The sequence below is a fragment of the Triticum aestivum genome, chromosome 6B, assembly GCF_018294505.1.
Source record: "Triticum aestivum cultivar Chinese Spring chromosome 6B, IWGSC CS RefSeq v2.1, whole genome shotgun sequence".
NCBI classification, from domain to species: Eukaryota; Viridiplantae; Streptophyta; class Magnoliopsida; order Poales; family Poaceae; genus Triticum; species Triticum aestivum.
The window spans coordinates 177,688,615-177,713,660 of record NC_057810.1 but is presented as its reverse complement, the minus strand read 5'-3'; the positions used below and the strand labels follow the sequence as shown (position 1 = coordinate 177,713,660).

At 51.7% G+C, this 25,046-nt stretch overlaps 1 protein-coding gene across 1 annotated transcript; it reads right to left on the bottom strand.

Moving 5' to 3' along the window:
* Positions 1–9,662: 9,662 nt before the first annotated feature.
* On the bottom strand, positions 9,663–11,395 carry LOC123139058 (uncharacterized). Its single transcript, XM_044558875.1, has 7 exons — positions 11,331–11,395; positions 11,153–11,239; positions 10,851–11,064; positions 10,322–10,449; positions 10,046–10,237; positions 9,893–9,968; positions 9,663–9,806 (listed from the first exon to the last, which is right to left on the bottom strand). Exons 3-7 carry the CDS (start codon positions 11,031–11,033, stop codon positions 9,663–9,665), a joined length of 723 nt encoding a protein of 240 aa, XP_044414810.1. The 5' UTR covers positions 11,034–11,064; positions 11,153–11,239; positions 11,331–11,395.
* Positions 11,396–25,046: the final 13,651 nt, after the last annotated feature.

Below are 25,046 nucleotides of genomic sequence, written 5' to 3'. Positions count from 1 at the left end.
CCAAAGGCAGGGAATGGTGTTGCGTCTACGGCGCCCGTTGGCAATCGCCTGGAAGTAAGCCGTATTCGCGTCACCCTTCAGGACCCAACGCTGAGCGCCCCAAAGGCGCCAATAGGCTTCCTCATCGGTGTAAATCACGGAGAGCTGGTCTTCGAGGTCATAGCGGGAGAGCCACTCGTCCGGGGAGAGACCCACCGCGTCAGCCCGAAAGTCAAGGGCCTGGATCGCGGTGAGCAACGCCTTCTTACGCTCCCTGGCGTCACGGCCTAGGTTCGCCCCCCAGCCCTTCATAAATTGCCGGCCACGCTTCGCACAGAAGTGCCACGCGTCAATAGCAAAAGGGGGCGAGGGTGGGGGTGGGCCCGAGCCTCGATCCACCGAGCACAGACGGCGTCGGTAAACCCGGCCTGGGAAAGCCAGAAGGTCTCAAACCGGAACCGAGGGGGGATCGGCGGACGCTCGTCCGCGGAGGAGAGGAGCAAGGGGACGTGGTCGGAACCAATCCGGGTGATGGTGCGAAGAGAGGCTAGGGGGCATCGGAGGTCCCATTCCGGGGAAACTAGGACCCTGTCCAAGACGGACAGGGTCAGGGAGGCTTGTCGGTTGGTCCAAGTAAAACAGGCCCCAACCCGATCAATCTCCCGGAGGGCGAGGTCGGCAATGAAGTCGTTAAACATGTCCATCCGGGCAGAGCAAACATTGCCGTTGTTCTTGTCCTCCGCAACGCGTAGCAGGTTGAAGTCGCCCCCGACAACCACGGGGAGGGAGGCGGCCGAGATTTTCCGGTGGAGCTCCTCCAAGAAGGAGGCCGACCTACTATGATCGGCCGGTCCATAGACAATGATGATCTCCCACTTGAAGTTGAGCAACCTCTCGAAAAGCTCCATGCTGACGAAGAATTCGCCCCTATCCATGCTGCCCACCTCAAAGGTGGCATCCTTCACACCTAAAAGGATGCCACCCGAGTGGCCCGCGCTCCCACTAGAAGGGAGCCAGTGCCACGCAAAGAGGTGAGAGCTCAGCCGGTCAAGCTCAGGGAGCGCAAAATCGCGACGCATGGTCTCTTGCACAGCCACGATGTCGATGTGCTCATCTCGCATGTATTCCACTAACTGGCGGCGGCGGCCATCATGGCCGAAGCCGCGGATGTTCCAGAAGAGGGCCCGCATTAAGGAGCCATTGGAGGGCTGCTTGACCCCAGAACACAGGAAGCGCTAAGCGCACGAAGGGCCGCCGTGCGGGAGCGGGTGCGTCCCCGAATCTCTGGCACGGCCACCGAGGGAGGAGGGGCCGTCGGCTGCGGCCGAGGCGGAGAGGAAGATCCCCCAGATGTAGAGGCGGCTGGGGGAACGAGGAGGGCCGCCCGGGCCTTCGCAAGTTTCCCATCGAGAACCTCACGGGCTCTGATGGCCGCGATCTGGGCGAGAGGGGGGCCAACTTCCCCTCGGAAAATGATCGCGGAGTCGGAGGCCACTTTGGCGAGATGACCCAGCGGAACAGACTCAAGCGCAGAGAAAGAACAAGACGAAGCAGAGGGGGGAATGGAGGGCGTACCTGGCTCCAGGTTACGGGCGGCAGCGCGGAGCTCCGCCCGCTCAGGGATGGGCAGCGTCCAACCGAGCACTCCGGCGGGAGGCCACCACCGGGGAGGAGGCAGACCGACTGCGACGGGAGTAGGCGGCAGACCGGGGAGAGGGGGGCTGGGCCGCCAGAGGTGTGATGATCCGGGCCGCCCCCACCCCAGGAGACGACGGAGGGGAGGGCAGCAGTCCCGACCCAGCACAGCCGAGGAAGATCTGGGCCGGTGGTGATGGTGCGGCCAGAGGGGGAGGAGGCGCACTGGGTCCGGAGAGCAGGCCTTCGAGGGAGCCCGTGGAGACGACGGGGCCGGAGGAGCGTCAGGCTGCGGGGAGGAGACGACGACGGGGGGAGGCGAAGCCGGAGTGGGGGGGACAACCACAGGAGGCGTCCCCCCACCCGCGGGCGCCGCCGAAGAGTCGGAGAGCAGGCCGCCGAGCAGGCCGACCGGGGCCAGCACAGGTGGCGGGGACGAGGTGGGGGAGCGCGGGGAGGAGGCCGGGCAGACCACCAGGCCCACACTGAAGATGTCGCTCCCCTCGGATGGCGACACGTCAGAGATCGGCGGGCCATCCACCGGGGGGGCGAGAGGCGGCCTGGCGGCCCTTGCCCCCCGCAGACGGAGGGGAGGGGGCGAGGGGGATGGGGAGCGGGAGTCCTCGGACGCCCCCTCCTCATCCGAGCGGTGAGAACGAGAGCGGTGGCGGCCGTGGTAGTCTCCGCCGGCCCTCGGGTTGTCACCAGGGGGGCCGACGTCGATAGCTACCCAGCTTCCAGTATTTTACTCCTTTGTCTTCCATAACAGAAGTGGTCCTATGAACGCGTTTCAGTATCTCCAATTCTGGCACAATTGGAAAGTACAAGAAGAAAATTAATACAGAACAGCTATATACCTTTATTTTTCTGAACAAAGCTTGGACTTTTTAAACATCACATGACAAAACAGAAGGATAAGAAAGGCACCCTAACTCAAACGAGACTCAGACCTAAGTGGTGATGTACACGTCTACACCACCCACCAACTGAATTAGGCTAAATTTGGTTGTAGTAAAATAAACAACCAGTGTATGCTTGAAATGTTAAGAGAATAAAATGAACATTTTCAGTTAGTTCACGTTCTGGTAAACTACCCGGCCAGTCTAAGACTTCACATTATGCAAATTATGATCACAAAAATAAACAATAAGTTGCAAGTAGAGGATAAATTAGTTGAAAAAGAAAACCTTAGACACTCGGATTATGCTTATTTTGCATACTAAATGTTGTCAATGAAAGATTATGTGAGCTTCAAAGTAAAGGGTTCCTCATGGTAAACCTTATTACCTATAAACAGGGATTAATTACTTTAGTTCTGATTTAAGACCGACTTTTGTATCAAATTAAAGGAAAAATATCGTGATACCAAATTCTCAGTTTGAATTTTTGATGTGTATCTCATATTGACCACCCTTTAAGTAGGACAAGTTATGACGACTTAATCAATATTATTGCCCAGACCTGGCTTTAGGAGTATTTGCTGTAAACCTCAAGCAGCCCATGGTCCACACCTTCTTTAAGCTCTAACACCAATTGTACAACTTCATGCTAGCACCAGCTAGATTCACCATAGCAACCCTCTATTTAACCTAGACTAGATTCCAAGTGAATACTATTGTGTCCCGATGGGGAACACAGTAAGAACTGTGATAGATCGTAGGACAAGAAACGAGATGCAAAAAGATTATTCCATAGTGATATGGCAAAGACAAGGAGTGATATGGCACCGAGAACAAAGAGGAAGAAGTTTGGTAGGACAAAGAGTGTGTATAAAGGAGTTCATGCAACATTATTGGGCAGCCAAGGAAGATACTGGACTCAAATATAAGTGGACCAAACTAACTAAACGAATATGACCAAGTGTTGATTATATTGCTTCTCTTGCATGCAACGTGCACCACATTTCTCCCACTAGCAAGACAACTTATCGTGGTGTTGTAATTCGCCAGCAACCAGGCTTGACCTCGGCAGAATGACTCGTCTTATCTGAGGCATAAGCCCTTTATAGTGGTGGTCCACCAACATTCAGTATGAGGCAGCAAATGTGAGTAATGTCCATAAGCTCAGGCAAATCTGACTTGAATGGCTGCATGATGAGCAACCCGGTGGTTAACAACAATGGTGATGCCAAAATAACAACAACATTGGCGACACGAGGAAATTCCCAATGATGTTGTGTGGCTATCTATGTTGATAAATGATAAGAACAACTTGGATCCTGCTGATGTTGGTAGCATGTCAATGTATGTCTAAGGGCCCAGTGATGCGTGTCGTGTTCTTCTCAACAGGCTCACATGAAGAACAAATCGATGTTTGTGGATTCCTAATGCATGCCAACGAATGTTGAGTTGTCAATGGTTACTTGTCACACATAATAAACAAGTTGCTCCGTTCACGCTTTGATAATTAAATTTTAGTGTGAGCTGAGTCATGGTCACAACAGTTGCGCATTGATAAGACAAAGACAATGGCTCTGATGACAAGTTGCCACATCCTCGTTGCTTGATCTTGGAAATTAAGTTGGCAATGCAAGACATAGCTTAGGGTGGCGATGATACACGATCAAAGAGGAAAGGGGATTTGTAGAATAGAGAGGATGCGTAGGGATGACAACACCCACGGTAGAGATGAGACAAAAATTATTGCCTTGTGCCCCCAATATAGCAAGTCCAATCTTATAAGAATCGCACAAACATGGAACCTAATTTCATTGTAACTGATTGATAAGGTAGTAACTTACGATATAACCAAAAGAAGTGACCAAACCTAATAATTGATATTCGTATTAACTCCCCTTCAAAACGCATGCACTGATCACGATCTCCAGCCTTGGAAAGACAACACATTCTAATGTTGTAGTTTAGGAAAGCTATTAGTGATTGTCTCCATTGTCAGGTTTATCCAAACAAGCACATATGCTTACAAATGACTTCAACGGAGAGGTATATGTTTTCCCGTATGATGGATGAGCCATTTACCTGTGGTACACCATCTCATTTAATATGCCTTGGTGAATTGTGTTAAGCTTCATGCACTAGCCAACGCCTTGGTGCAAAGGGCTAGGCAATCCACATTCACACTAAAACAACCCCTCTGACGTGTGGTGCGGCATGTCAACACATGAATAGGCTCAGAGGCACAACTCAAGAGGCTTATACGTGGACACAGAGTGGGCAGCAGCAATTTTTGGATAAATTGCGAAAGCCAGGACTTGAAGTCAAGACCTTAGGCTCTGATACCATGTTAAGCTTCATGCACTAGCCAACGCAACCAAAAGTCCAAACTTATGGAAAGGGCTAGCTAGGCAATCCACATTTACACCATGTTAAGCTTCATGCACTAGCCAACACAGCAAAAAGTCCGAAATGATGGAAAGGGCTAGGAAATCCACAACACCCCCTCTCACGTGTGGCGCGGGATGTCAACACATGAATAGACTCAGAGATATAGCTCAAGCGGCCTATACGTGGATACAAGCCAGGACCTGAAATCGAGACCTTTGGCTCTAATACCATGTTAAGCTTCATGCACTAGCCAACAAAACCAAAAGTCTGAACTTATGGAAAGGGCTAGTTAGGCAATCCAGATTTACACCATGTTAAGCTTCATGTACTAGCCAACACAACCAAAAGTCCGAACTGATGGAAAGGCCCAGGCAATCCACATATACACTTCAACAAATTGAATGGCTATCCTCCGAAAACACTGATATCTCATAGAACTACAAAATCTCATATCACTTGTAAGTTCATCGGATTATAAAACTCCATGCCATGCCGATATGATGTGCTAGTCTGATAACCAAGTGATGCACTTATTGTAAATAGCGGAGGGAAGCAATGGAATACTGCTCCTGAAATTAATTCTTAGTTGTAATATAGAGCAACCTTATTAGCTGACCTAGCATGTCGCTAGGATTAGCAAAAGCAAGACCATGACAACATGCCCTTATACTAGTAGGGCCATTGTTGGCATCAAGTATTGCTTTTATGAGGCTTGCCGAATCTTCCATTCCTCCATGGTTCCACTCTATTGCAATAACCGACCGTAACAATTTAGCACACTCTAGGGTGGGGATATCATCTTGGCATTGACATAGCATCCGTGAGATCCAAAGCAAACACGAGGGTCATCATCCTAGTAAATTTTGCTAGGCGAATGCCTAGATGGTTTGGGTGACACCAAGACAATATGGATTTTGTCAAGAGTAATAAGAGCATTACATAAGGCAAAGAGCCTCTTAAGACAAGGGTTTCACACCTAAAGTATCAAAGGGGAAAAGGACCCTAGAGGGTGGAAGATATCCCATGAAGTAGCCATTGTTGGCTCTCTTTCTTGCCACCACCATAGGAAGAAGCGAGTCATGTTACTACGAGTCGTCCTGGGTATGCTTCTTCTTTGAGGCCCGTCCTTTCTTCTTCTCTCAACTCTTCTCAGACTCTCTGGTACTCTTCGACAATAATTCTTCACCATTGTCTCCATGTCTCTGCCTCTAGAATGCATTTTTGCCTTTCCTTCTCCATCCTCTACAACTTCCGCTCTCCACCCCTCCCCTTTGACATGCTTGGGTTAATATGGATTGCCATTTTGTGCTTACTATATATCCTAAATTTGTTGCCATATGAGGAATATTGAATTCACTATCACATGGATACCGTTCATCATGTGTATGTCCAACTAATCTTGCCTGTGTGCGTGTCTTAGGATCACCATGACTCTCGAATGTGCCATGAGGGATCTTTGGCTTAGTACATTCACCAAATGGTGATCTAAGTTTTCTAGCAGTGGTGGGCCAAAAATGGAAGTTGTCCAATGGTGAAAAGAGCAAGGCTTTCCACATCAAAATTGGTAGATTGGTGACACCTGTAGAACACTATGCGACATTCATATTTCCATTATCGTCATTGTACGCATCCTTTTCACAGTTGCTTGTATTTTGGCAAGATAAAAAACAATGGGCCCGATGGTCTGTAACGTCTTCTTCTCGCCGCAAGGATAATGCCAGGTTGTTGTTGCATCTCAAAAACCTTACTCCGCCCCTCAAGTTGGATAACTAGCTTACATTGACTTTGAATTAGTTGATTAATGCCCATGCAAGTACATACCTTAAAGTCATAGCCAATGGCTTTAATATGAACCTGCTACACCCCTCCCACAAGGAATGCAAGTATTTCGAGTAAGGGGGAGTAGAACCTTACAATCGGGTGCCATGATGAAGATATTCACAACAAAGTGGAGGATGAGAGAGAAAGAGGTGCCGAAAACGTCCTTCAAGTTGGTGCTCCCCAATAACGGTCTGCATTACTCGGTTTCAGTGGTGCAGCATCTTCGATCCTTGCGGAAGGGGATAGGGTTCCCCTTGGCGCAGCGAAAGCCGAGGACTCACAGAATTTCTTTGCAGTCAGTTGCTCTGCTCCCTTGCCGCTACTCTTCGTGTCATCTCGATGCTTTGCTGCCTCCTTCGGCGATTGTCCCTGGTACCTTTCTAGCTCCTTTTGGTTGTGCGTGGACAACGGCGGGTTGCCGACAAGGTATATTCCGAGTGTAGGTGGTAGTTCTAGGGCTACTTCGCGCTGCGAGGCTGGCATCCTTCTAGCTCTTGGGTGAGCAACTCTGAATCCCGACAGAGCAGTGCCTTCCGTTCCAAGGCAAGGAAGTAGGGTCCCTCTGCAATGATAGAGATGGAAGGTGTTTTGCTTCCTCCAGTCCCAAGGTCCTACATGGAGCATAATTCCCCTATGATGGTCGGTTATGTCTTGCTTAGCTGCTCCGGCCATGATTTCTTCAATGCCAAGCGTGGAATGCTTCGTCTTTTGCAAGTTGTGTTCTTTGTTTTTCCTTTTCATAGGTGCTTGTAATGGCTGTACGTAGTTGTGCATGCTCTCCATAAACGGGAACAGAAAGCACTAATAGTGGAAACAAGTTAGCCAACAGATATCAGTCATGATTTACTTGACTCAAAGGTTGGTCAAGTTCCATTTTAACATGAGTCTTAAAAAAACTTACATCCCATTGTTACAATATCATGGAGTACATATGTATAAATTAAGGTATCGACATATTACCATATGTTTCCTTTTGTGGTATCCTTTACTATCCATATCCATAAACCCTATTGTGGTACCAGTATCAGTTCCGCTCTTAAATTAATTTCACATGTATTAGTTAGTGCAAAATAACCTAGAATATCTTAAGCCTATATACTAATTACTTAATTAGTATATCATTTCATGTCTCTACGCTAATCCAAGAAAAAGGTTAAATATTAAATCGTAATTACACGGTTAGTTATGTGACATATAATATAAGGCTAAGGCTGAAAAGACTTAACACCTATTCACCCGGAAAAAAAGAGGTTATCTTCTCTTGGATGGTTATGTCCACGTGTATTTGAAGCCACTGCCATCTTTTAAAGATTTTGCCTCATATTCTGTGGGACAAGGGGACACAATTCTTTTCTGTCAGGATAAACGGTCTGACTTGCTGTTGCTTCAGAAATTCCTTGAGTTACATTATTTTGCTAGAAATGAAAAAGAATCTTGCAAAATTTTAGTGCAAGAAGGGATTGGGCTGATAACTTTCATATGTCTTTGTCTAATCAAGCATATAATCATAAGTCCCAAGTATAATCCCACTGGTTGATCAGAATAGTAAGGACAGATGGCAATGCAATGGAATTACTGACAAATTCTCCTTTATGAAAATGTATACACCTGATGGGAGATTTTGAGGCTCTAAAAGTTTTCAAATTAATCTAGAAGATTGTTTGTAGACTCAAGCATAAGATTTTTTCTGGTTAGCTATGCATAATAGAATTAACACAAGATCCTTGCTGAAACGAAAAGGTTTCATGATGACTGATCACTCTTGTCCTATATGTAATCATCAATGTGAAGAAACACGTATGCATCTGTTTTGGGATTGCAATTTTGCTCAAAGTTGCTGGAACACTCTCATTCCTGGAAGAAAAGTAGGTACTTCTGGTTATGAAGATACATTGTTGGCTCTTGAGGATCTACCAAATGCTATTAATATGGAGATTGTCCTGGGATGCTGGAACATCTGGCTTCAGAGAAATGGAAGATATTCAGAAACTCCAGTCCAGCCATTCAGAATTTGGAGATATGCCCTTAAAGATGATTTGATTCTACTTTTGTTTCAAGGAGTGGTCCTCGGTAAACTTCTAGTACTATGATCATGATACCTAGAGCTGGGACTGGACAACTCTCTTTTATCAGTAGGCCTTTTGTAGTTTCCTTTCATTTTGCTCCCCCTATTTGTAACATACTCCCTCCGTCCTACATTAGTGCCAAAAAGCGTCTTACATTATGGGACGGAGGGAGTACTGTTTATATTAATGAAAATTATCGTAGATCGATTGTTCTACGGTCCAGGGTTTCAAAAGAATGTCCACATGCATAACACAATTGGGTTGGACTACTCAAACAATATGTTTATATAATACTTGCATTTATTTTTTCAATTTGTTAACCTATAGTCAGTACGCATTCATGGATGGTAGGCAAACAATTTGATGTTAGTGAAAGTTAGACACTCCCTCCAGTCTTAATGTTGACCATTTCTTCTACTGCTCCCTCCGGTCTTTAAGAAGATAGTGTTTTGAACGCTAGCACAATTACCACAATAGTACATATAATATTAGTTTCTATTTTTTTACAACTCCAAAACCTAATAAAATTGTTATATTGTGCTAGTATCTTTTACACAAATCTATATATATGGTTTTCTCACACTCAATCGAAACATTTTAGAAGATATTGGTGGCTAAAGTTTTAAAAGTTCTAAAACAGCTATGCCCAAAAAGTTATGTTTTTGTGGACTATGGGGAGTAATAAAACCTAATAAAGTACTTATATTACAAAGATATTTTCTAGAAAAAAATATATAGGTGCAGAATGGTATAATATAGACGACGTGAAATAATATAATAAACAAAAGTGAAAGATATCAAACAGATTGATAACTGCACAGATGAAGAAAGCTAAACAAATTGAGCGCAGGAAATGAAGATATATCAAGCCATACTGTCACAGACCATTCTGGGCAGCCTGCTTGACTTCTTCTGCTTCCTTTATTTGAGAAAGGATATCATTAGCTTCCTCATTGTTAGCAGTATCTCCTCCTTGGATTGTTTTAGTCATGTCATCGTATCTTCTTTTTAGCTCCTTTTGCTATGAAACAAGACAAAAAATGATGATCATTAATGTCAACCAAGCGACTTGACCACACAAAAAAAGGAACTTCCCAAGATAAGTACCTTTCTGGTTGCAGCTTTGATTTCTTGTGTGGCCACACATTTTCTATCTTTATTGTCAATGCAGGTCCTCAACTTTCTGAACGAAGTTACAAGATAATTAATATGACAGTAGTGAAGTGAACTATTCCAGCAAATATGGTAGCTTGTACTTACTCAGAAGACAATGCCTCATCACACAGACAATTCAGAACCTCCAGCTTACAAGAAGGGTTCAGACTTCTATATCCTGATACCCCCTGATTTAAGCACCGAAGGGTGAAATCTTCTGCATGGAATGTCAAAGAGATGTACTCGCCTACTTTCCTTATCCATTCATCTCCATGTCTTGGATACTTATCAGAACGGCTAAGAAAAAAATAACCTCATTTACTCATTTATTAACTGCATGGGCAAAATGACAAGGGAATAGCAGTTTGTGAGTATACTTACTTGAGTTTGCCATTTTCTATGACAGACAGAAGATTTATGTGAACGTCAGCAACAACTGAAGACACCTCTTTGTGTTGAGTTAAGTGTCTGAGAGTTTCTTCTGGTTGCCCCTTCCCTATTTTGCAGATCTTCTTAAATCATTGGATACATTATTCTATTTATAATACAGAAGAAAAGGTCTCTTAAAGCAAGCAGGCAGCTAAGAACAGTTAAACATTTTCATTATGGACACATATAACAAGTTTGGTGCCAGATTATAAAATAAACTGCAAATAAACTTTCTTTAGATTATAAATTGAGAAATCATAAACAATATGCCCCTCAAGTTGATGGTCTATTTTGTGTTAACAAGACAGAAGCAATAAGAAAACAATAGATTTTTTTTTAGTTCGGCAACATTCTCAGACAACCTAACTGACCATAACTAGCTAACGCAAGCCAAATTTAGAAATGAGTACTAGATGCATCAATGATCCAATTCACACGAAATGATAAATAAAATATACCACTATTTGCTTTCTGTAATTACCTTGCCAAATGAGCGGCAGAACTCCAGAAATTGAATAGCAGCACCAACATCTTCATACTGCAGCTTCATACCTGCAATGCAAGTCACGAGAGTACCCCTGGGTACAACTATTTCATCCTTGAGAGCATCATTGCTCTCAGTTCGTACCAGGTTGACCTTCGGCCTCTTGGCAGCACGGACCATTCGCCCCGTCGGCGCCTCCCCTTTCCTAGTTCTGCCAAATAAAACCAGATAAAGAGATCTATCAACTAGAACAAAAATCTAAAATCCCTCATGGCAAGCATCAGCCTCAGATTGCTTACTTGCACCTACTGCAGTTGCAGTCATTCCTGCATTTGGGGCATTCCCAGGCCTCCTTCTTCAACACCTCATCCGCAATCAAAGGGTACCTGTTAAACAAAGAGAGCATCAACAAACAAACCCAAACAGAATTGCCTACCACAGGCTCTAAGCAAAAAAGCAGAGAGGAAATTATTTTACCTGTTACATATGCAACTCTTGCAGTATCTGAGAGGGCACTTGCCCCTCTTATTGGACCCCTTGCAATCTGCCGTGACCCCTGTTTTCCTCTGACGGCACTGAGGAATAGCAAAACAGAAAGAAAAAAATGAAACGAAAGACCATTTCACTTTTTACAGAAACAGTAGGACTCTGCTGCATACTTTCTATAGATTTTGGTTTATATCACAAGCAGGAAAGGAAAAGGAGCTGAGGGCTAAGAGGGCCCTAGAACGATATAACTTCCATATAGAAAGGTTCGGCAATCTCTGTTATAGGCTGGAAATGCAGTTGATGCAGCTGGTCAGTATGTCGGGAGCTCCAATTTGGACAAAAATATTGCCAGCAGGCTCTAGCGAAAAGACATCTGAAAAATAAGTGGTCTCTGATCTCCATCACATCTTCTCCACGCATAACACAGTAGTAGTCCTCAATGAAGAAATTCCTTCAGCGAAGCATATCTCTGGTATTAAGTCTGTCTTGCAGGAGAAGACAGGAGAAAACCTTGTGTTTCTTTTGATAGGAAGATCCGATATCGCCGTATCAGCTTCTTTTAGCAGATGATCTGTCGGGGCTTTTGAAGAAAGCAATGAATGATGGGGAACTGACGGACATGAAGATCACCAGAACAGCTCCGGGAATTTCACATCTATTGTTTGCTGATGACAGTACCCTGTTCTTCCAAGCAAAACAACAACAGGCTGAGGTTGTGAAGAATGTAATACATAAATTTGAGGGGTGCACTGGACAGTTGCCAACTTCACAAAAAAGCTCGCTCTTGTTCAGTAGCGCATGGCAGGTGGAAAGACAAGAGGAGGTGAAATCCACACTAGGAAAGGTGCGCGTTTGAAGAGAAATACCTAGGCAATACTCCAACCTATCAATGAAAAGATTTACTGAGCGGCTCTCGAATTGGAATGAAAATTCATGTATATGGCAACAAAGGAGGTGTTGGTCCAATCAGTGGCGCAGGCTCTTCCAACATACACCATGAGTGTGTTTAAAGTTCCCTCAAGTTCCCATAACAATTACATGAAGGCCATCAGGCAGTTTTTGTGGGGAGAAGATGCAGGAAAAAGATAGTGCATTGGGCATCGTGGGACAGTTCGATCAAACCGAAAATACGTGGAAGTATGGGATTTACAGACACAAAGTGCTTAAACCAGGCTCTGTTAGTTCGGCAGGCATGGAGGGTTATCGAGTCGGCGGAGGATTTATGTGCTCGGTTTTGTAAAGGTGAGGTACTAAAACTAATAATGTCCTTGATACAGTTTTTACCGGTGAAGCATCCCAAGCATGGAGAGGAATTGAGTTCGGTTTGGAACTGCTTAAAAAGGGGGATAGTTACGAGAATCGGTAATCGTAATTCTATTCCAGTCTGGAGGGATAATTAGATCCTGAAGGAACCTTCGCTGAAGATTCAGGGTAGCAGGAGATGTTCAAGGATACAACGTGTGGTCTCCTGTTGTCGGGCGGTGACAGTGGAATGAACCTTTGATAAGGGAAGTTTTCTAGCCAGGTGATGCTGAGTTGACCGTGAAGATTAAAGTATCGAGAGGAGACCTTGAGGACACCCATGTGTGGCACTTTGAGAGCAGTGGATAGGGTTGCCTACAACCTGAAGCATGCTGACCCGGCGATGGTGAGCAGCAGTAACAATCCTGATGGGGAGCAGTCCATGTGGTCGCTGATTTGGAAAGCGCCTGTGCCAAACAAAATTAGAGTTTTTGGCTGGAGACTGGCGTCAGACAATCTAGCCACTAAAAGAAACAAATGGTGAAGGTCCCTGGAAGCTGACAACATTTGTAACATATGTGGGTGTGCTTAAGAAAATGGTTTTCATGCGGTGGTGAACTGCACTAAAGCCCGTGCTTTGAGGGAGAAACTCCGAGTTGTGTGGGACATTCCCGATGAGTATGTATTTCAGTATTCAGAACCAGAGTGGCTCCTTCTGCTCCTCTCTAGAATCAGACCTGAGCAGCGCGGTCTCGTGCTTCTTATGTTGTGGTGTGCATGGCACCTAAGAGAATCTCCAACAGCAGTCCTAAAAACGCAGCCATGCCCAGAAAACTTCTGTTTAGGTCACTTGGGGCAAAAAACGCCTCCAATAGAAGCCCTATAGGTATATGGTGCCCAAAAAATTTTAGGCCCTGCCCAAAATATTGCTACAACTGATGCAGATATACATCACCACCAGCAGTTGCCCAAAAATCAATTCGGCTGCGGTAGGAACCCCAACAAGTGAAACTTCGCGCCACCGACTCGCCTCCCACCACGATCGCTGCCGGAGGCCGCCGCCGCCACTCCATCGGCCGCACCCAGTCCCGTCGGCCGAGACGTCTGCCGCGACCCCCTCCACTGCCGCCGATTCCGGCCGTTCCCCCACCATACGCGGGCCGGAATGGTCACAGCCGCACTACCGTCGGCCGCCGAGGTCGATTAGCAGCTGGGAGACCTCCAATCGACCAACGAGACCACCGCCGAGCCACAGGTCCCTTTGGAGCTCTCAGCACCCGGGCGACGCGGCGCCGTCGGAGTTGGCCGCACCCCCCGGCTCCCCTCCAGTCCCTGGTCCCTCCTGGCGCCTTTCCTAGGTGGCCTGGCAGGCATCTCTGCCCCTGCGAACTACTGCAGACAAAATCGAGCTCGGTGCCCCGGCGACGACCAGATCCGCCTCCTGGCCTGCCTATCGTCGGATCCATATGAGAGCACCCAAGCTGAAACTTAGGGCACCAGTTTTAGGTCTGTTGGAAAAGCAGAAAAAAATCCTGGTGACCAAGAACCTTCTCTCTCCACACCTAAAACCAAATTTAGGGCACCAAATTATTGGGCTGCTGCTGGAGATGCTCTAAGGGCATCCACAGTGCTTAGAGGCGAGCTTGCCTCTAAGCTGGACCCCACAGCGCTGCCTCCAAACAATCTGAAAACCACGCAGTGTATAACATTTTGCTTCAGCCTCTATTGTGGGCCCATGATTGATTAAACAAAGGCATGGTAATCTGAATGGAGGAGAACTTTGGTGCATCACATGCATCGTTGGGAGCACAAACAGGCTGACGGGTGGGGCTGCTTGATTATTTAAATCACTAGAGGCAGCCTCCAAGCTAAGAGGCGATGCTAGAGATTTTTTGCTTAGAGGCGTGAACTGCAGTGTATGCAGGCGACCTCTAAGAAGAGAGAGAGTGCTTAGAGGCAGTGAAAAATGCACACTGTGGATGCTCTAAGGAATGACGTTGTGCAAGGTCAGGGACGGAGCTTTGTCACAAGTTTAGGTCAACTTTCTTCAGAACTATGTGTACACCTTGTCGACAGAGATGCCTCCGAGCAAGGACAGAAAGGGCAAAAGTCCTCTTGTTGCGCCGGCCTGAAGAATGGAACAGAGTCGTCGAGAACTTCAGAATAGATATGTGTTTCAAACAAGACAAGATCGACTAAGCCTCCCCCTGGAGGGCTGAGAGTGATTGTGGCTCTCCCCTGCTCATATCTTGGCATGCGAGGAGATGGCTGGCGCTCCAGCAGGCGTTCCTGCGCTCGACGCCGCCACCTCGCCGGCGGCTCCCCGCCTCGCCTCCCCCGCCCCCAGGGCCCCTCCCGCCTCCGCGCCACCGGCCTCCCCTGCCTCTTTCGCGTCGACGGAGCGGTTCTCCTGGGCCGACTGCGCGGAGGATCCTCCTTTCCCTCCGCCCGCCGCCTCGCCGGTCCCGGCGCTCCCCCGCCACGGCAGACAGCCTTCTCCTCCCTGCCGGCCCGGGAGCTCAGCCCCTCACGTGAGGGGTTCGGCTCCTGGCCGGCGGTCGCTCCTCTCCCCCCCTGCGGCTCCCCGGAGTCCCCCCCTTTCCGCCCCCTCCCAAGCCGGGGCCTTGGCTGGCCAAGCCCCTCGTCGCCGGAGCGAGCGCTCCTGGGGCGTGGCTGGGCGCTCCGAGAGGGGCGCCGCCCGCTCCTCGTGGCGGCGCCCGGTGGTGGCGGCCAGGCCGCCGAGCCCCCCGCCCTCCTCCCCATCGCCGGCGGGTTCCTCCCCCTCGGCTTTTTCTCACAGGTCGCGCCGCGCCGCCCCGTTCCGGCCGTTCATCGCCCACTTCGGGAGCTCTTGTCTCCGGGTGCGGACGGTGCGGGCGGCGGTGGCCCCTCCTCCCATCCCTCTCCGCCCTTCGACGGCGGCGGCGCCCGCTGCCGGCGGTGGTAGGGTTCGCCCCCCCCCCCCCCCCGCCCCGCCACCTCGCGGCTGCTGGGCCGCCCCGCCCGGGCTGTTGGGCTGCTGGGCCCTGGCCCACCCCGGCCGATGGACCCCTCTAGCTCGCTGTTGGGCCTTCCCCGGCCTTCCTCGGTTCGGCCCACCCAGCTCCCCCCCTCTCCCCCCCGGCTGGGCCGGCCTGTCTCTAGACCTAGGCCCAGGGTGGCGGCCACAACCTCGATCTGGCCCTCCTACGGCTTTCCTCTCCCTCCCCCGACCCCCGCCGCCACACTCGCCCCGACCCCGACCCCTCCCGCGCCCCTGCCATCTCCGGCCACCCGCGCCGCCACCTCCCCCCTGGCCGGCGCTTCGGGCGCTGTCCTCCCTGCCTCCTCCCTCCCTACTCCACCTCCTCTCCAGGCCTCGCCTCCTCCGTCCTCGCCGACGCCCGACATGCCTCGGGAGTGGGCAGACTCCGCTCCCCGCGACAAACGCAAGGCCGGCGAGCTCCACCGGGAGCCCGCCCGGCCCTCCCCCGACAGCGTCCGTCGCGAAGAGGAGCTCCGAAGGGAGCTGCGCGAGCTGCGGGAGCGTCGCCGGTCCCCTCCCCGCCGCGAGGGCCGGGGCCGGTCCCGCTCCCCTCGGACTTCTCCGGCCGATTGGCGCGGCCGCCAGCGCTCTCCGTCGCCGCCATCCCGCCGGGTTCGATCTCCCTCCCCTTCCCGCTCCGCGAGGCCGAGCTCGCCCCGCCCCCGGGATGGGATTCTCCCCACCCCGGCCGAACCACGGCGATATGTGCCACCCCACGCCGCTGCCTCGGGGAGTGTGGCTCCGGCCTTGGCTCCCGGGGGTGGCCCCAGCCGCGGACGGCCCGGCCCGGCCAAGAAGAAGAAGCGGCGTGGCGTGCGCCCCGCGCCGCCCGTGCTTCCGCCGGCGGGCACTGGCTCCACCCCAGCTCCGGGGCCCGTCTCCGGCCTTCCTCGCCCCCCCTGCTTCAACTGTGGGGTGAGGGGCCACTCTCAGGTTGCCTGCATCAACCCCCAGCGCTGCCACATCTGCAAGGACCCCGGCCACCCTGCCATCCTGTGTCCGGATAGACCGGTGGTCAACGAGCTCATGATGTACGGGCATGGGATTGAGGGGTTGGGTTTCTTCCACCTCGAGGTCCCGGATGCCCCTCCGCCGTCTCCATCCCTCCAGGCGATTGTCACGGTCGTCGATGGCGTGGCGTCCCCTGAGATGCTCGAGGCGGAGCTCAACCACCTCTACCGACACCAGTGGGACTGGGTGGTCACCCCCTCCGCTGCCCACATCTTCTCTGTAGTCTTCCCTGACTCGGTCAGCTACGGCTATGCGACGCGTAGTGGCCGGATCACCCTCGCCCTCAACCAGCTGGTGGTCGAGATCTCCGAGCCAGTTCTCGACGCTCAGGCTGTGGCCGTCCTCGACACTGCCTGGATCCTCATCTCCGGCCTGCCCGACATTGCGCGGTCCGAGCCCGTCATTCGCCAGATGTCCCGTCTCCTGGGCAAGGTGGTGGCCGTGGATGAGCTCTCTCTCCGCAAGGAGGAGGAGGTCCGGGTCAAGGTCAAGTGTCTCGACTCCACCAAGCTCCGCACCTCCGTCCGCGTTTTCTTCAACGACCAGGGCTTTGACCTCAGGTTTGCCCCCGAGCCTCCCAACCACATTGGGCGCCCCCGCTCCTTCGACGCGGGCCTCCCCGGAGGCAACCCAGGGGCCGGTGGAGACTACCACGGGCGGCACCGCTCCCGCCGTTCGGATGAGGAGGGGGCATCTGAGGACTCCCGCTCCCCCTCCGCCTCTCCCCCTCCACCGACAGGGGGGGCCAGGGCCGCAAGACCGCACTCCTCCCCTGGCTGGTCGACCCCGCTCTCGCGCCGGCCTCTTCCTCCGAGGGGAGCGACATCTCCAGTGTCGGTATGGTGGTCTGCCCGGCCTCCTCCCCGCGCTCTCCGTCGCCATCCTCTGCCTCCGGGAGGGTTTCGGCGGTCATGCCCGTCGTCGCCTCTCCATCCCGCGTGGCATTGGAGACGCTTCTGGAGGGGATGGCATCGCCGTCGGAGGCCCACCTCTCCCCGACCGCTAGCGCCCGCCCCGACCCGTTCCTCCCTCCGAGGGTGGCTGCCCCGGCCGCCTCCTCCCCCCCGCCTGCCGACCCGATGCCGTCGCCCACGGAGCGGGAGGATGCCCTGTCCGCCTCCTCCCTCCCGGGCGCCGACCCGGCGCCGTCGCCCCTCCCCGCCCCGTCACCTCCGCCTCCTCCTCCACAGGCTGGGACGCCGCTGGCGGACCCTCTCTTCTCCGGCTGCTCCGGGCTTCCTCTGCTGGCGCCGCCTCCCTTGCCGGGCCTGAGGGAGGGGGCGACCCACGTGCTCACCCCGATGGGAGCCCAGCCTCCCCCTCCCCGCTCGGCTGCATACTCCCGTCGCGGCAGGTCGACCTCCTCCCCGGTGGTGGCGTCTCGCCGGAGTGCGCGGCTGGACGCGGCCCACCCGGAGGGATCCCCGGCGCTGCCCATCCGCGAGCGGGCCGAGATCCGCGCTGCTGCCCGTAACCTGGAGCCAGGTACGCTCCCCGTCCCCCCTTCGGCTTCGTCTTGTTCCTTCTCTGCTCTAGAATCTATCCCCCTTGGCAACCTTGCCAAAGTAGCCTCCGACTCTGCCATCATTTTCAGGGGGGAGGTCGGCCCCCCTTTAGTTCAGATCGCTGCCATTCGGGCACGCGAGATCCTTGAGGGGAAGCTTGCCGAGGTCCGGGCTGCTCTCCTTTCCCCCCCCCCGGACGCACCTGCGGACGGGGTACCTCCCTCTTCCTCCGGGCCGCGGCGTCAGGCCCCTCCTCCCCCGGCCGTGATCCGCGGCCGCACCCGCTCCCGCACTGCCGCTCTCCGCGCCCAGAGCGCCTCCCGAGTCCTGGGGTCAAGCAGCCCCCCGATGGCTCCATAATGCGGGCCCTCTTCTGGAACATCCGCGGCTTCGGCCATGATGGTCGTCGCCGCCAGCTTGTGGAGTACATGCGAGATGAGCACATTGACATCGTGGCTGTCCAAGAGACCATGCGCCGCGAATTCTCGCTCCCCGAGCTCGAGCGTTTGAGCTCCCACCTCTTTGCGTGGCACTGGCTCCCTTCTAGTGGGAGCGCTGGCCACTCGGGTGGCATCCTTTTAGGCGTAAAGGATGCCACTTTCGAGGTGGGCAGTATGGACCGGGGGGAATTCTTCGTCAGCATGGAGCTTTTCGAGCGATCTCTTAATTTCAAATGGGAGATCATCATTGTCTACGGACCTGCCGACCATAGTAGGTCGGCGGCCTTCCTCGAGGAGCTGCATCTTAAGATCGCGGCAGCCTCCCTCCCTGTGGTGGTGGGGGGCGACTTTAACCTGCTTCGAGTAGCGGAAGACAAGAACAATGGCAATGTCTGCTTTGCCAGAATGCAGATGTTTAATGACTTCATCGCTGACCTCGCCCTGCGGGAGATTGATAGGATTGGTGCGCGGTTTACCTGGACCAATCGTCAATCCTCCCCGACCCAGTCCGTCTTGGACAGGGTCCTTGTCTCCCCGGATTGGGACCTCCGCTGCCCCCTCTCCTCTCTCCGCGCCATCACTAGGATTGGCTCGGACCATGTCCCCCTCCTTCTCTCCTCTGCGGACGAGCGTCCGCCTATCCCTCCCCGTTTCCGCTTTGAGACCTTCTGGATCTCCCAGGCTGGCTTCAAGGACGCAGTCTGCGCCCGGTGGACTGCGGCCCGTGCCCACCCACATCCCAGGCCTCCTTCGGCCATTGACACGTGGCACTTCTGTGCGAAACGTGGTAGACAATTTATGAAGGGATGGGGGGCCAACCTTGGGCGTGACTCCAGAGAGCGCAAGAAAGCGCTTCTATCCGCGATCCAAGCTCTTGACCTCCGGGCTGACTTGGTGGGTCTATCTCCGGACGAGTGGCTCTCTCGATATGACCTCGAGGACCAACTATCCGTTATCTACTCCGATGAGGAGGCCTATTGGCGCATCCGGGGCGCCCAGAAGTGGGTCCTGAAGGGTGATGCGAATACCGCTTACTTCCAGGCGATCGCCAACGGCCGCCGTAGACGCAACACCATCCCCCTCCTTTGGGATGGGGATACCCTCCTCCAGGACCCTCGCGACATCCGGTCTCATGTCGATAGTTTCTATAGGTCCCTTTTCTCCGCCGCTCCTCGGAGCGGCGTGTCCCTCGCCCACGATTGTTGGGCCGGTAGTCAGTTAGTTTCCAGGGCGGAGAATTCCGCCCTGACGGCTCCCTTCTCTGAGCAGGAGGTCTGGGAGGCTATCAAGGGTATGAATTCCTCCTCGGCCCCTGGTCCTGATGGTCTCCCCGTTCTTTTCTTCCAGACCTTTTGGAACGTCATTAAACCCGAGGTCATGGCCATCTTTGAGGAGTTCTTTGTGGGTGCCATCGATCTCGGTCGCCTCAACTATGGGATCATCTCTCTCATCCCCAAGGTCCCTGGGGCGTCGGACATCCGCCAATTCCGGCCGATCACGGTCATCAACGTGATCTTCCGGATCTTGGCCAAAGGGTACGCCAATAGGGTGACCCTGCTGGCGGATCGGATTACCCACCCTAACCAGTCGGCCTTCATTAGAGGGCGATATATCCTGGACGGGGTTTTGGTCCTTCATGAGGTCCTTCATGAGGTCCGGACCAAACACCTTAAGGCGGTGTTTCTGAAGATAGATTTTCACAAAGCCTATGACACGGTTAGCTGGACCTTCCTCAGAGAGGTCCTTCTTCGGAAGGGCTTTGATGACCGCTGGATCACCAGAGTCATGCAAATGGTCTCTTGTGGTCGCACGGCGGTTAACATCAACGGCGAGGTTGGTCCCCTCTTCCCTACCCTCTGTGGGGTGCGCCAGGGCGATCCCTTCTCCCCGTTCCTCTTCAATATGGTGGTTGACGCCTTGGCCGCCATTCTTGATAAGGCCAAGGCTGCTGGTCACATTCGTGGGATTACCCCCCATCTCTCGGGGGGCTCCGGGATATCCACCCTGCAGTATGCTGACGACACGATCATCATGGTCGAAGGCTCGGAGACGGACATCGCCAACCTCAAGTTCCTCCTTCTCTGCTTCCAACAAATGTCGGGCCTCAAGATCAACTTTGATAAGAGCGACGTCATGATAATGGGATATTCCCCCTTGGAGTCTCAGGCTATCGCCAACCGGCTGAACTGCCGCCTGGGCTCTTTCCCCACCTCCTACTTGGGGACCCCTATCAGTGACTCGCGCCTCTCTGCCGCGGACTTGAGGCCTGCTATTTCTAAGCTCCAATCCCGGTGCGAGCCCTGGCAGGGGAGATGGCTCTCTAAGGCGGCCCGCACTATTCTTATCAACTCTTCTCTCTCTAGCCTGCTGCTGTTCCTTATGAGCTTCTATAGCCTCCATGAGTCCCTTCATAAGGAGATTGCCAAGATCCAGTCTCGCTTCTACTGGGCTGGTGAGCATGATAAGCAGAAGTACCACATGGTCAGCTGGCCTGACATCTGCAAGCCCCGGGAGCAGGGTGGCCTGGGTATCATGTGCTCCAAGCGAATGAACATCGCTCTCCTCTCCCGTTGGCTCTGGCGCATCGCCCAGGGCCAGGGTGGCCTCTGGCTGGACATCATCCGGACTAAATACCTTCGGGGTCAGCCCCTTGCTTTCTGCCAGCGATCGGGCGGCTCCCAGTTCTGGCAGTCCATTGTTCAGCTTCTCCCGGTGCTGCGCATTGGGACCTCCATCTCGGTGGGTTCTGGCCTCTCGACTCTATTCTGGTATGACCGTTGGGCGGGTGACTCCCCCTTCGCGGCTCGCTTCCCTGCCCTCTTCTCTATTGCAGTTGACCACATGATTTCCGTCAATAGGGCCCTTCTTGATCTGGGGCGCCTTGCCTTCCGCCGTCCGTTTGGGCCGGCGGAATCCGCCGCCTGGCGTGAGTTGCTTGATTGCGTTGCGTTTCATGAGCCGCTTGTGGATGATAGGCCGGACTGTACCAGGTGGAGACTTGAGCCGTCGGGCTTGTTCACCACCCGGTCGCTCTATGCGGCCATCGCCCCTTCCTCCGCACCCCTCCCCTTATCGATGGTCTGGACCGCCCGGGTTCCTCTGAAGATTCGCATCTTCATGTGGCAATGGATCCGTGGTAGACTTCCGTCTGGTGTGGAGGTCCGGAAGCGCAATGGCCCCGGCTCCGGTATCTGCCCTCTCTGTGGCGTCCCGGAGGACTCGAACCACATCTTCTTCTCCTGCATCTCCGCTCAATTCCTTTGGAGCTGCTTCCGCGAGGTGGTCGGCGGGAGTTGGTGCCACACTAACTTCCCGGACCTCTTTGCTGAACTCCAATTGTCCCCCGTGTCCATTCGCCACATTAGGTGGCTGCAAGTTGGGGTCCTTGCGTGGACATTGTGGACCGTTCGCAATAAACTCGTGATCCAGCGCGCTCCCCTTCGTCGCCCTTCTGACGCCCTCTACAAATTCTCGGGTTTCTTGCAGCTTTGGCGGCCGCTTAGTCGCTCCTCGGACCGTGACGCCATCTCCGCCTTCATCACCGACCTTCGATCGATGGCCGTCCGCATCTCTCCGCCGCCGCCGCCGCCACCGCCGGAGCCCGATTAGCCCCCTGGTGTCGGGTGCGATGTGTTGTTGTTGTTTGCCTCTTTTTTGGGCTTGTTGAGCTGTGCCCTCAGCAGAACCTTGGTACTTTTTCGTGAGGCTTGGGTGTGTGTGTGAACCTATGTGGTATGTATGCTCTGTGGCGGTTGCTTTATTTATAAAGCGGGGCGAAAGCCTTTTTCGGTATCTTGGCATGCCTCTCCGATAAAATATTCAAACGTCAGGATTTCCGAGAATTGCAAAATACATTGCTGGTTGGAAGGCAAAATTGGTTTCTTCTGCTGGTGGGCAACCCTGGTGCGTTTTGTGCTCTCTGCTCTGCCTATATTTCAGCTGTTGGCGATGGATCAGCCCAAATGGGTCATCAAGCAGATCGATAAGCTCAGAAGGGACTTCCTATGGGCTGAGTCTGATGCCATCAGCAGCGGGGAAGGGCCTGCTGTGTCGGTCCCAAGTTTGTATGCCCCTGAATCTGGGTGGACTTGACATTCCTGACTTGGCTGCTCAAGGGAAGGCCCTTAAACTTAAAGTTCTCTGGCCATGGCAAAACGCAATGGACGCAGACAAACCTTGGCATGGTCTACCCCTTCCATGTGACAAGGAGGTCAAAGGGCTGTTTGTTGCCAGAAGTTCCATTACAGGAACTGGCCGTTCTTTGTCGTTCTGGAACGATCACAGGTTAAATGGCCTCGCCCCATTTATTATTGCCTACCCAAAGCTATACAAGCATAGCTGGAAAAGCAACATCTCAGTTGCGGATGGCTTGACTGATAAAAGATGGATTACACACATAAAGAGGAACCCAGACTCTGAGGTCCTAACTGAATACATTGATTTCTGGCATAAATCCTCTGCCTTCTCTCTGTCCGATGTGTTGGATAAGGTGGAATGGAAGTGGGCTGAAAATAAGAAATATACTGCCAGCTCCAGCTACACTATTCAGTTTATATGCAAAGTTGATTCTCCCCTCAAGATTCTTTTCATGGCTCAATGTTCAAGGAAAATGCCTAACTGCGGACTATCTTGCTAAAAGGAGGAGATGGCCACATGACCCCATTTGCTCCCTTTGCATGTGTGGCCATGAAGCACTGCGCCTATTTGTTCAATGTCCTCTCGCTGCAGGGATATGGGGGTCTTTTCCTCGCGAGGTTAAATTTCCCCTTCCCTTTGATGCCGAATGGTAACACTGAAAGTTTGCTAAACTGGTGTTCTCTTTTTACCGGAAGAATTCCAGAGCCACTGGGAAGCTAGTGGGGTGGTGGTCCAGTTATAGGAGAGCTCGTCTTCTGAAGCATTAATCCTAGTGGATATACCAAGTGCTCCGAGGGCCTCTGCCACCACCGCTGTCTGGTGGATACCAAGACTTAATCCATCGATGCGTGTGTGGCTTTGCTGCCCTCAATGGTGAGGTGACCCCTCAAGTTACAAGTTACGGTTTGTTCCCTGATTATTTCGAGCCTGCGTGGCAAAACGGAAACCAAAGCAAGGTGACCCCAACACAGGGACGACACGGAGACATGTCGTGATCACTGCAACACCAGAACAGCATCCGATGGAGCACCAACCTTCACTACTGCAGCACGCAACAGTAGTGAACAGTGGATCCAAGTCCAGCACAGCCCAGCACTGTGCCGTTCGAGGTGCAACTCCAGGTCTTGTGGTCTGATGTTCGATCCTTTCGTTCTGACCAGCAGCGACGTCGACTAAATCACCTTTAATGGCTGGCCACGTGCACAGACGCTGGGAAAGCAATACACAGCACACAACAGAAGGCACATAGTTTGCAAAACAAAACAAAAAAGGCAGCAGAAGGAGCACTAGGACGCACAGCAACATGAATACAAACACCACCCTAAAAGCATATGTACGAGACTCCACAGGGTAGGTACAGTTTTTATGAAACAAACACTGCAAAATTAGCAAGTGATGATGTGCCATCACTACGTTTCTGAATATAAAGATCGACAAACATCATTTTAATTCAGCTTATCAAAACAGTATTATATTATCATTTTTAGAAGGACAAATATCCATATCTATGACAAGAGTAATTCAATGGCAGAAAATATCACATAAGCTGAATTTCAGTTTACTTGTTCCAACCATTACCTATGAATTAATATAATACTGTTTTGATAAGTAATATAACTACAGCAATATGTTACTTCAACTAAATCTCTATCATTTCAATGTACGTTCCAAGTTGAATACTTATTTCCTAGGAGGAGGTGTTATCAGCATATGTATGATTCATCAACTATCATCTCTGAACCTTATCTTCTTCAGAACCTAATTGTCAAAGTGGTGGAACCAAAATCACGGCTGCCCCTAATGCAAACACGAATTGAACTAAAAAGGACAGCACTAAGAAGCACCACACGGCATTTAAGTGGTTTTACCATCATCTTGTTTCATGCAACAGATGGCTGGGCGCAGTACCCCAAACGTAAAGATCGATACAAACATGACAGATCATCCAAAGATTATGGCAGTTCTAGAACTAGGCAATATACACTAATAACCTAATAGAACGATGTATAGGATCCTCTAACAATTAGTATCGCATCCTCACTTTCAATATTCATAGGACAACCAACCATCCATGAGCAGTCCCAAGAATTTATCTACCAAGTGCACTACAGACAACATAAATACCACAGATATCTAGTACCAATTTGGAAGGATAATTAGTCTTCCGGCGAGGGATGGATGTCTGCCAGAAATGATCTGACACAAAATAAATCCCAGGACTAATTAAATTAATTATAAGCATCCTAAGAGCAGGTATTGTATGCAGACTAAGATATCCGGAGCACATTAGTAGTGTGTACTCCAGTATCCAAGAAACTGGCATTGACATGAGAAGATACAGATG

What these genes read in the sequence shown, in the direction of transcription:
- LOC123139058 (XM_044558875.1), bottom strand. Translation starts at nt 11,033, where the DNA reads ATGGTCCGTGCTGCCAAGAGGCCGAAGGTCAACCTGGTACGAACTGAG. An exon ending in TCTGCCGCTCATTTGGCAAG is followed by an intron (nt 10,450 to 10,850) that starts GTAATTACAGAA and finishes TGATTTAAGAAG; the next exon opens with ATCTGCAAAATAGGGAAGGG. An exon ending in GATGAGGCATTGTCTTCTGA is followed by an intron (nt 9,969 to 10,045) that starts GTAAGTACAAGC and finishes AACTTCGTTCAG; the next exon opens with AAAGTTGAGGACCTGCATTG.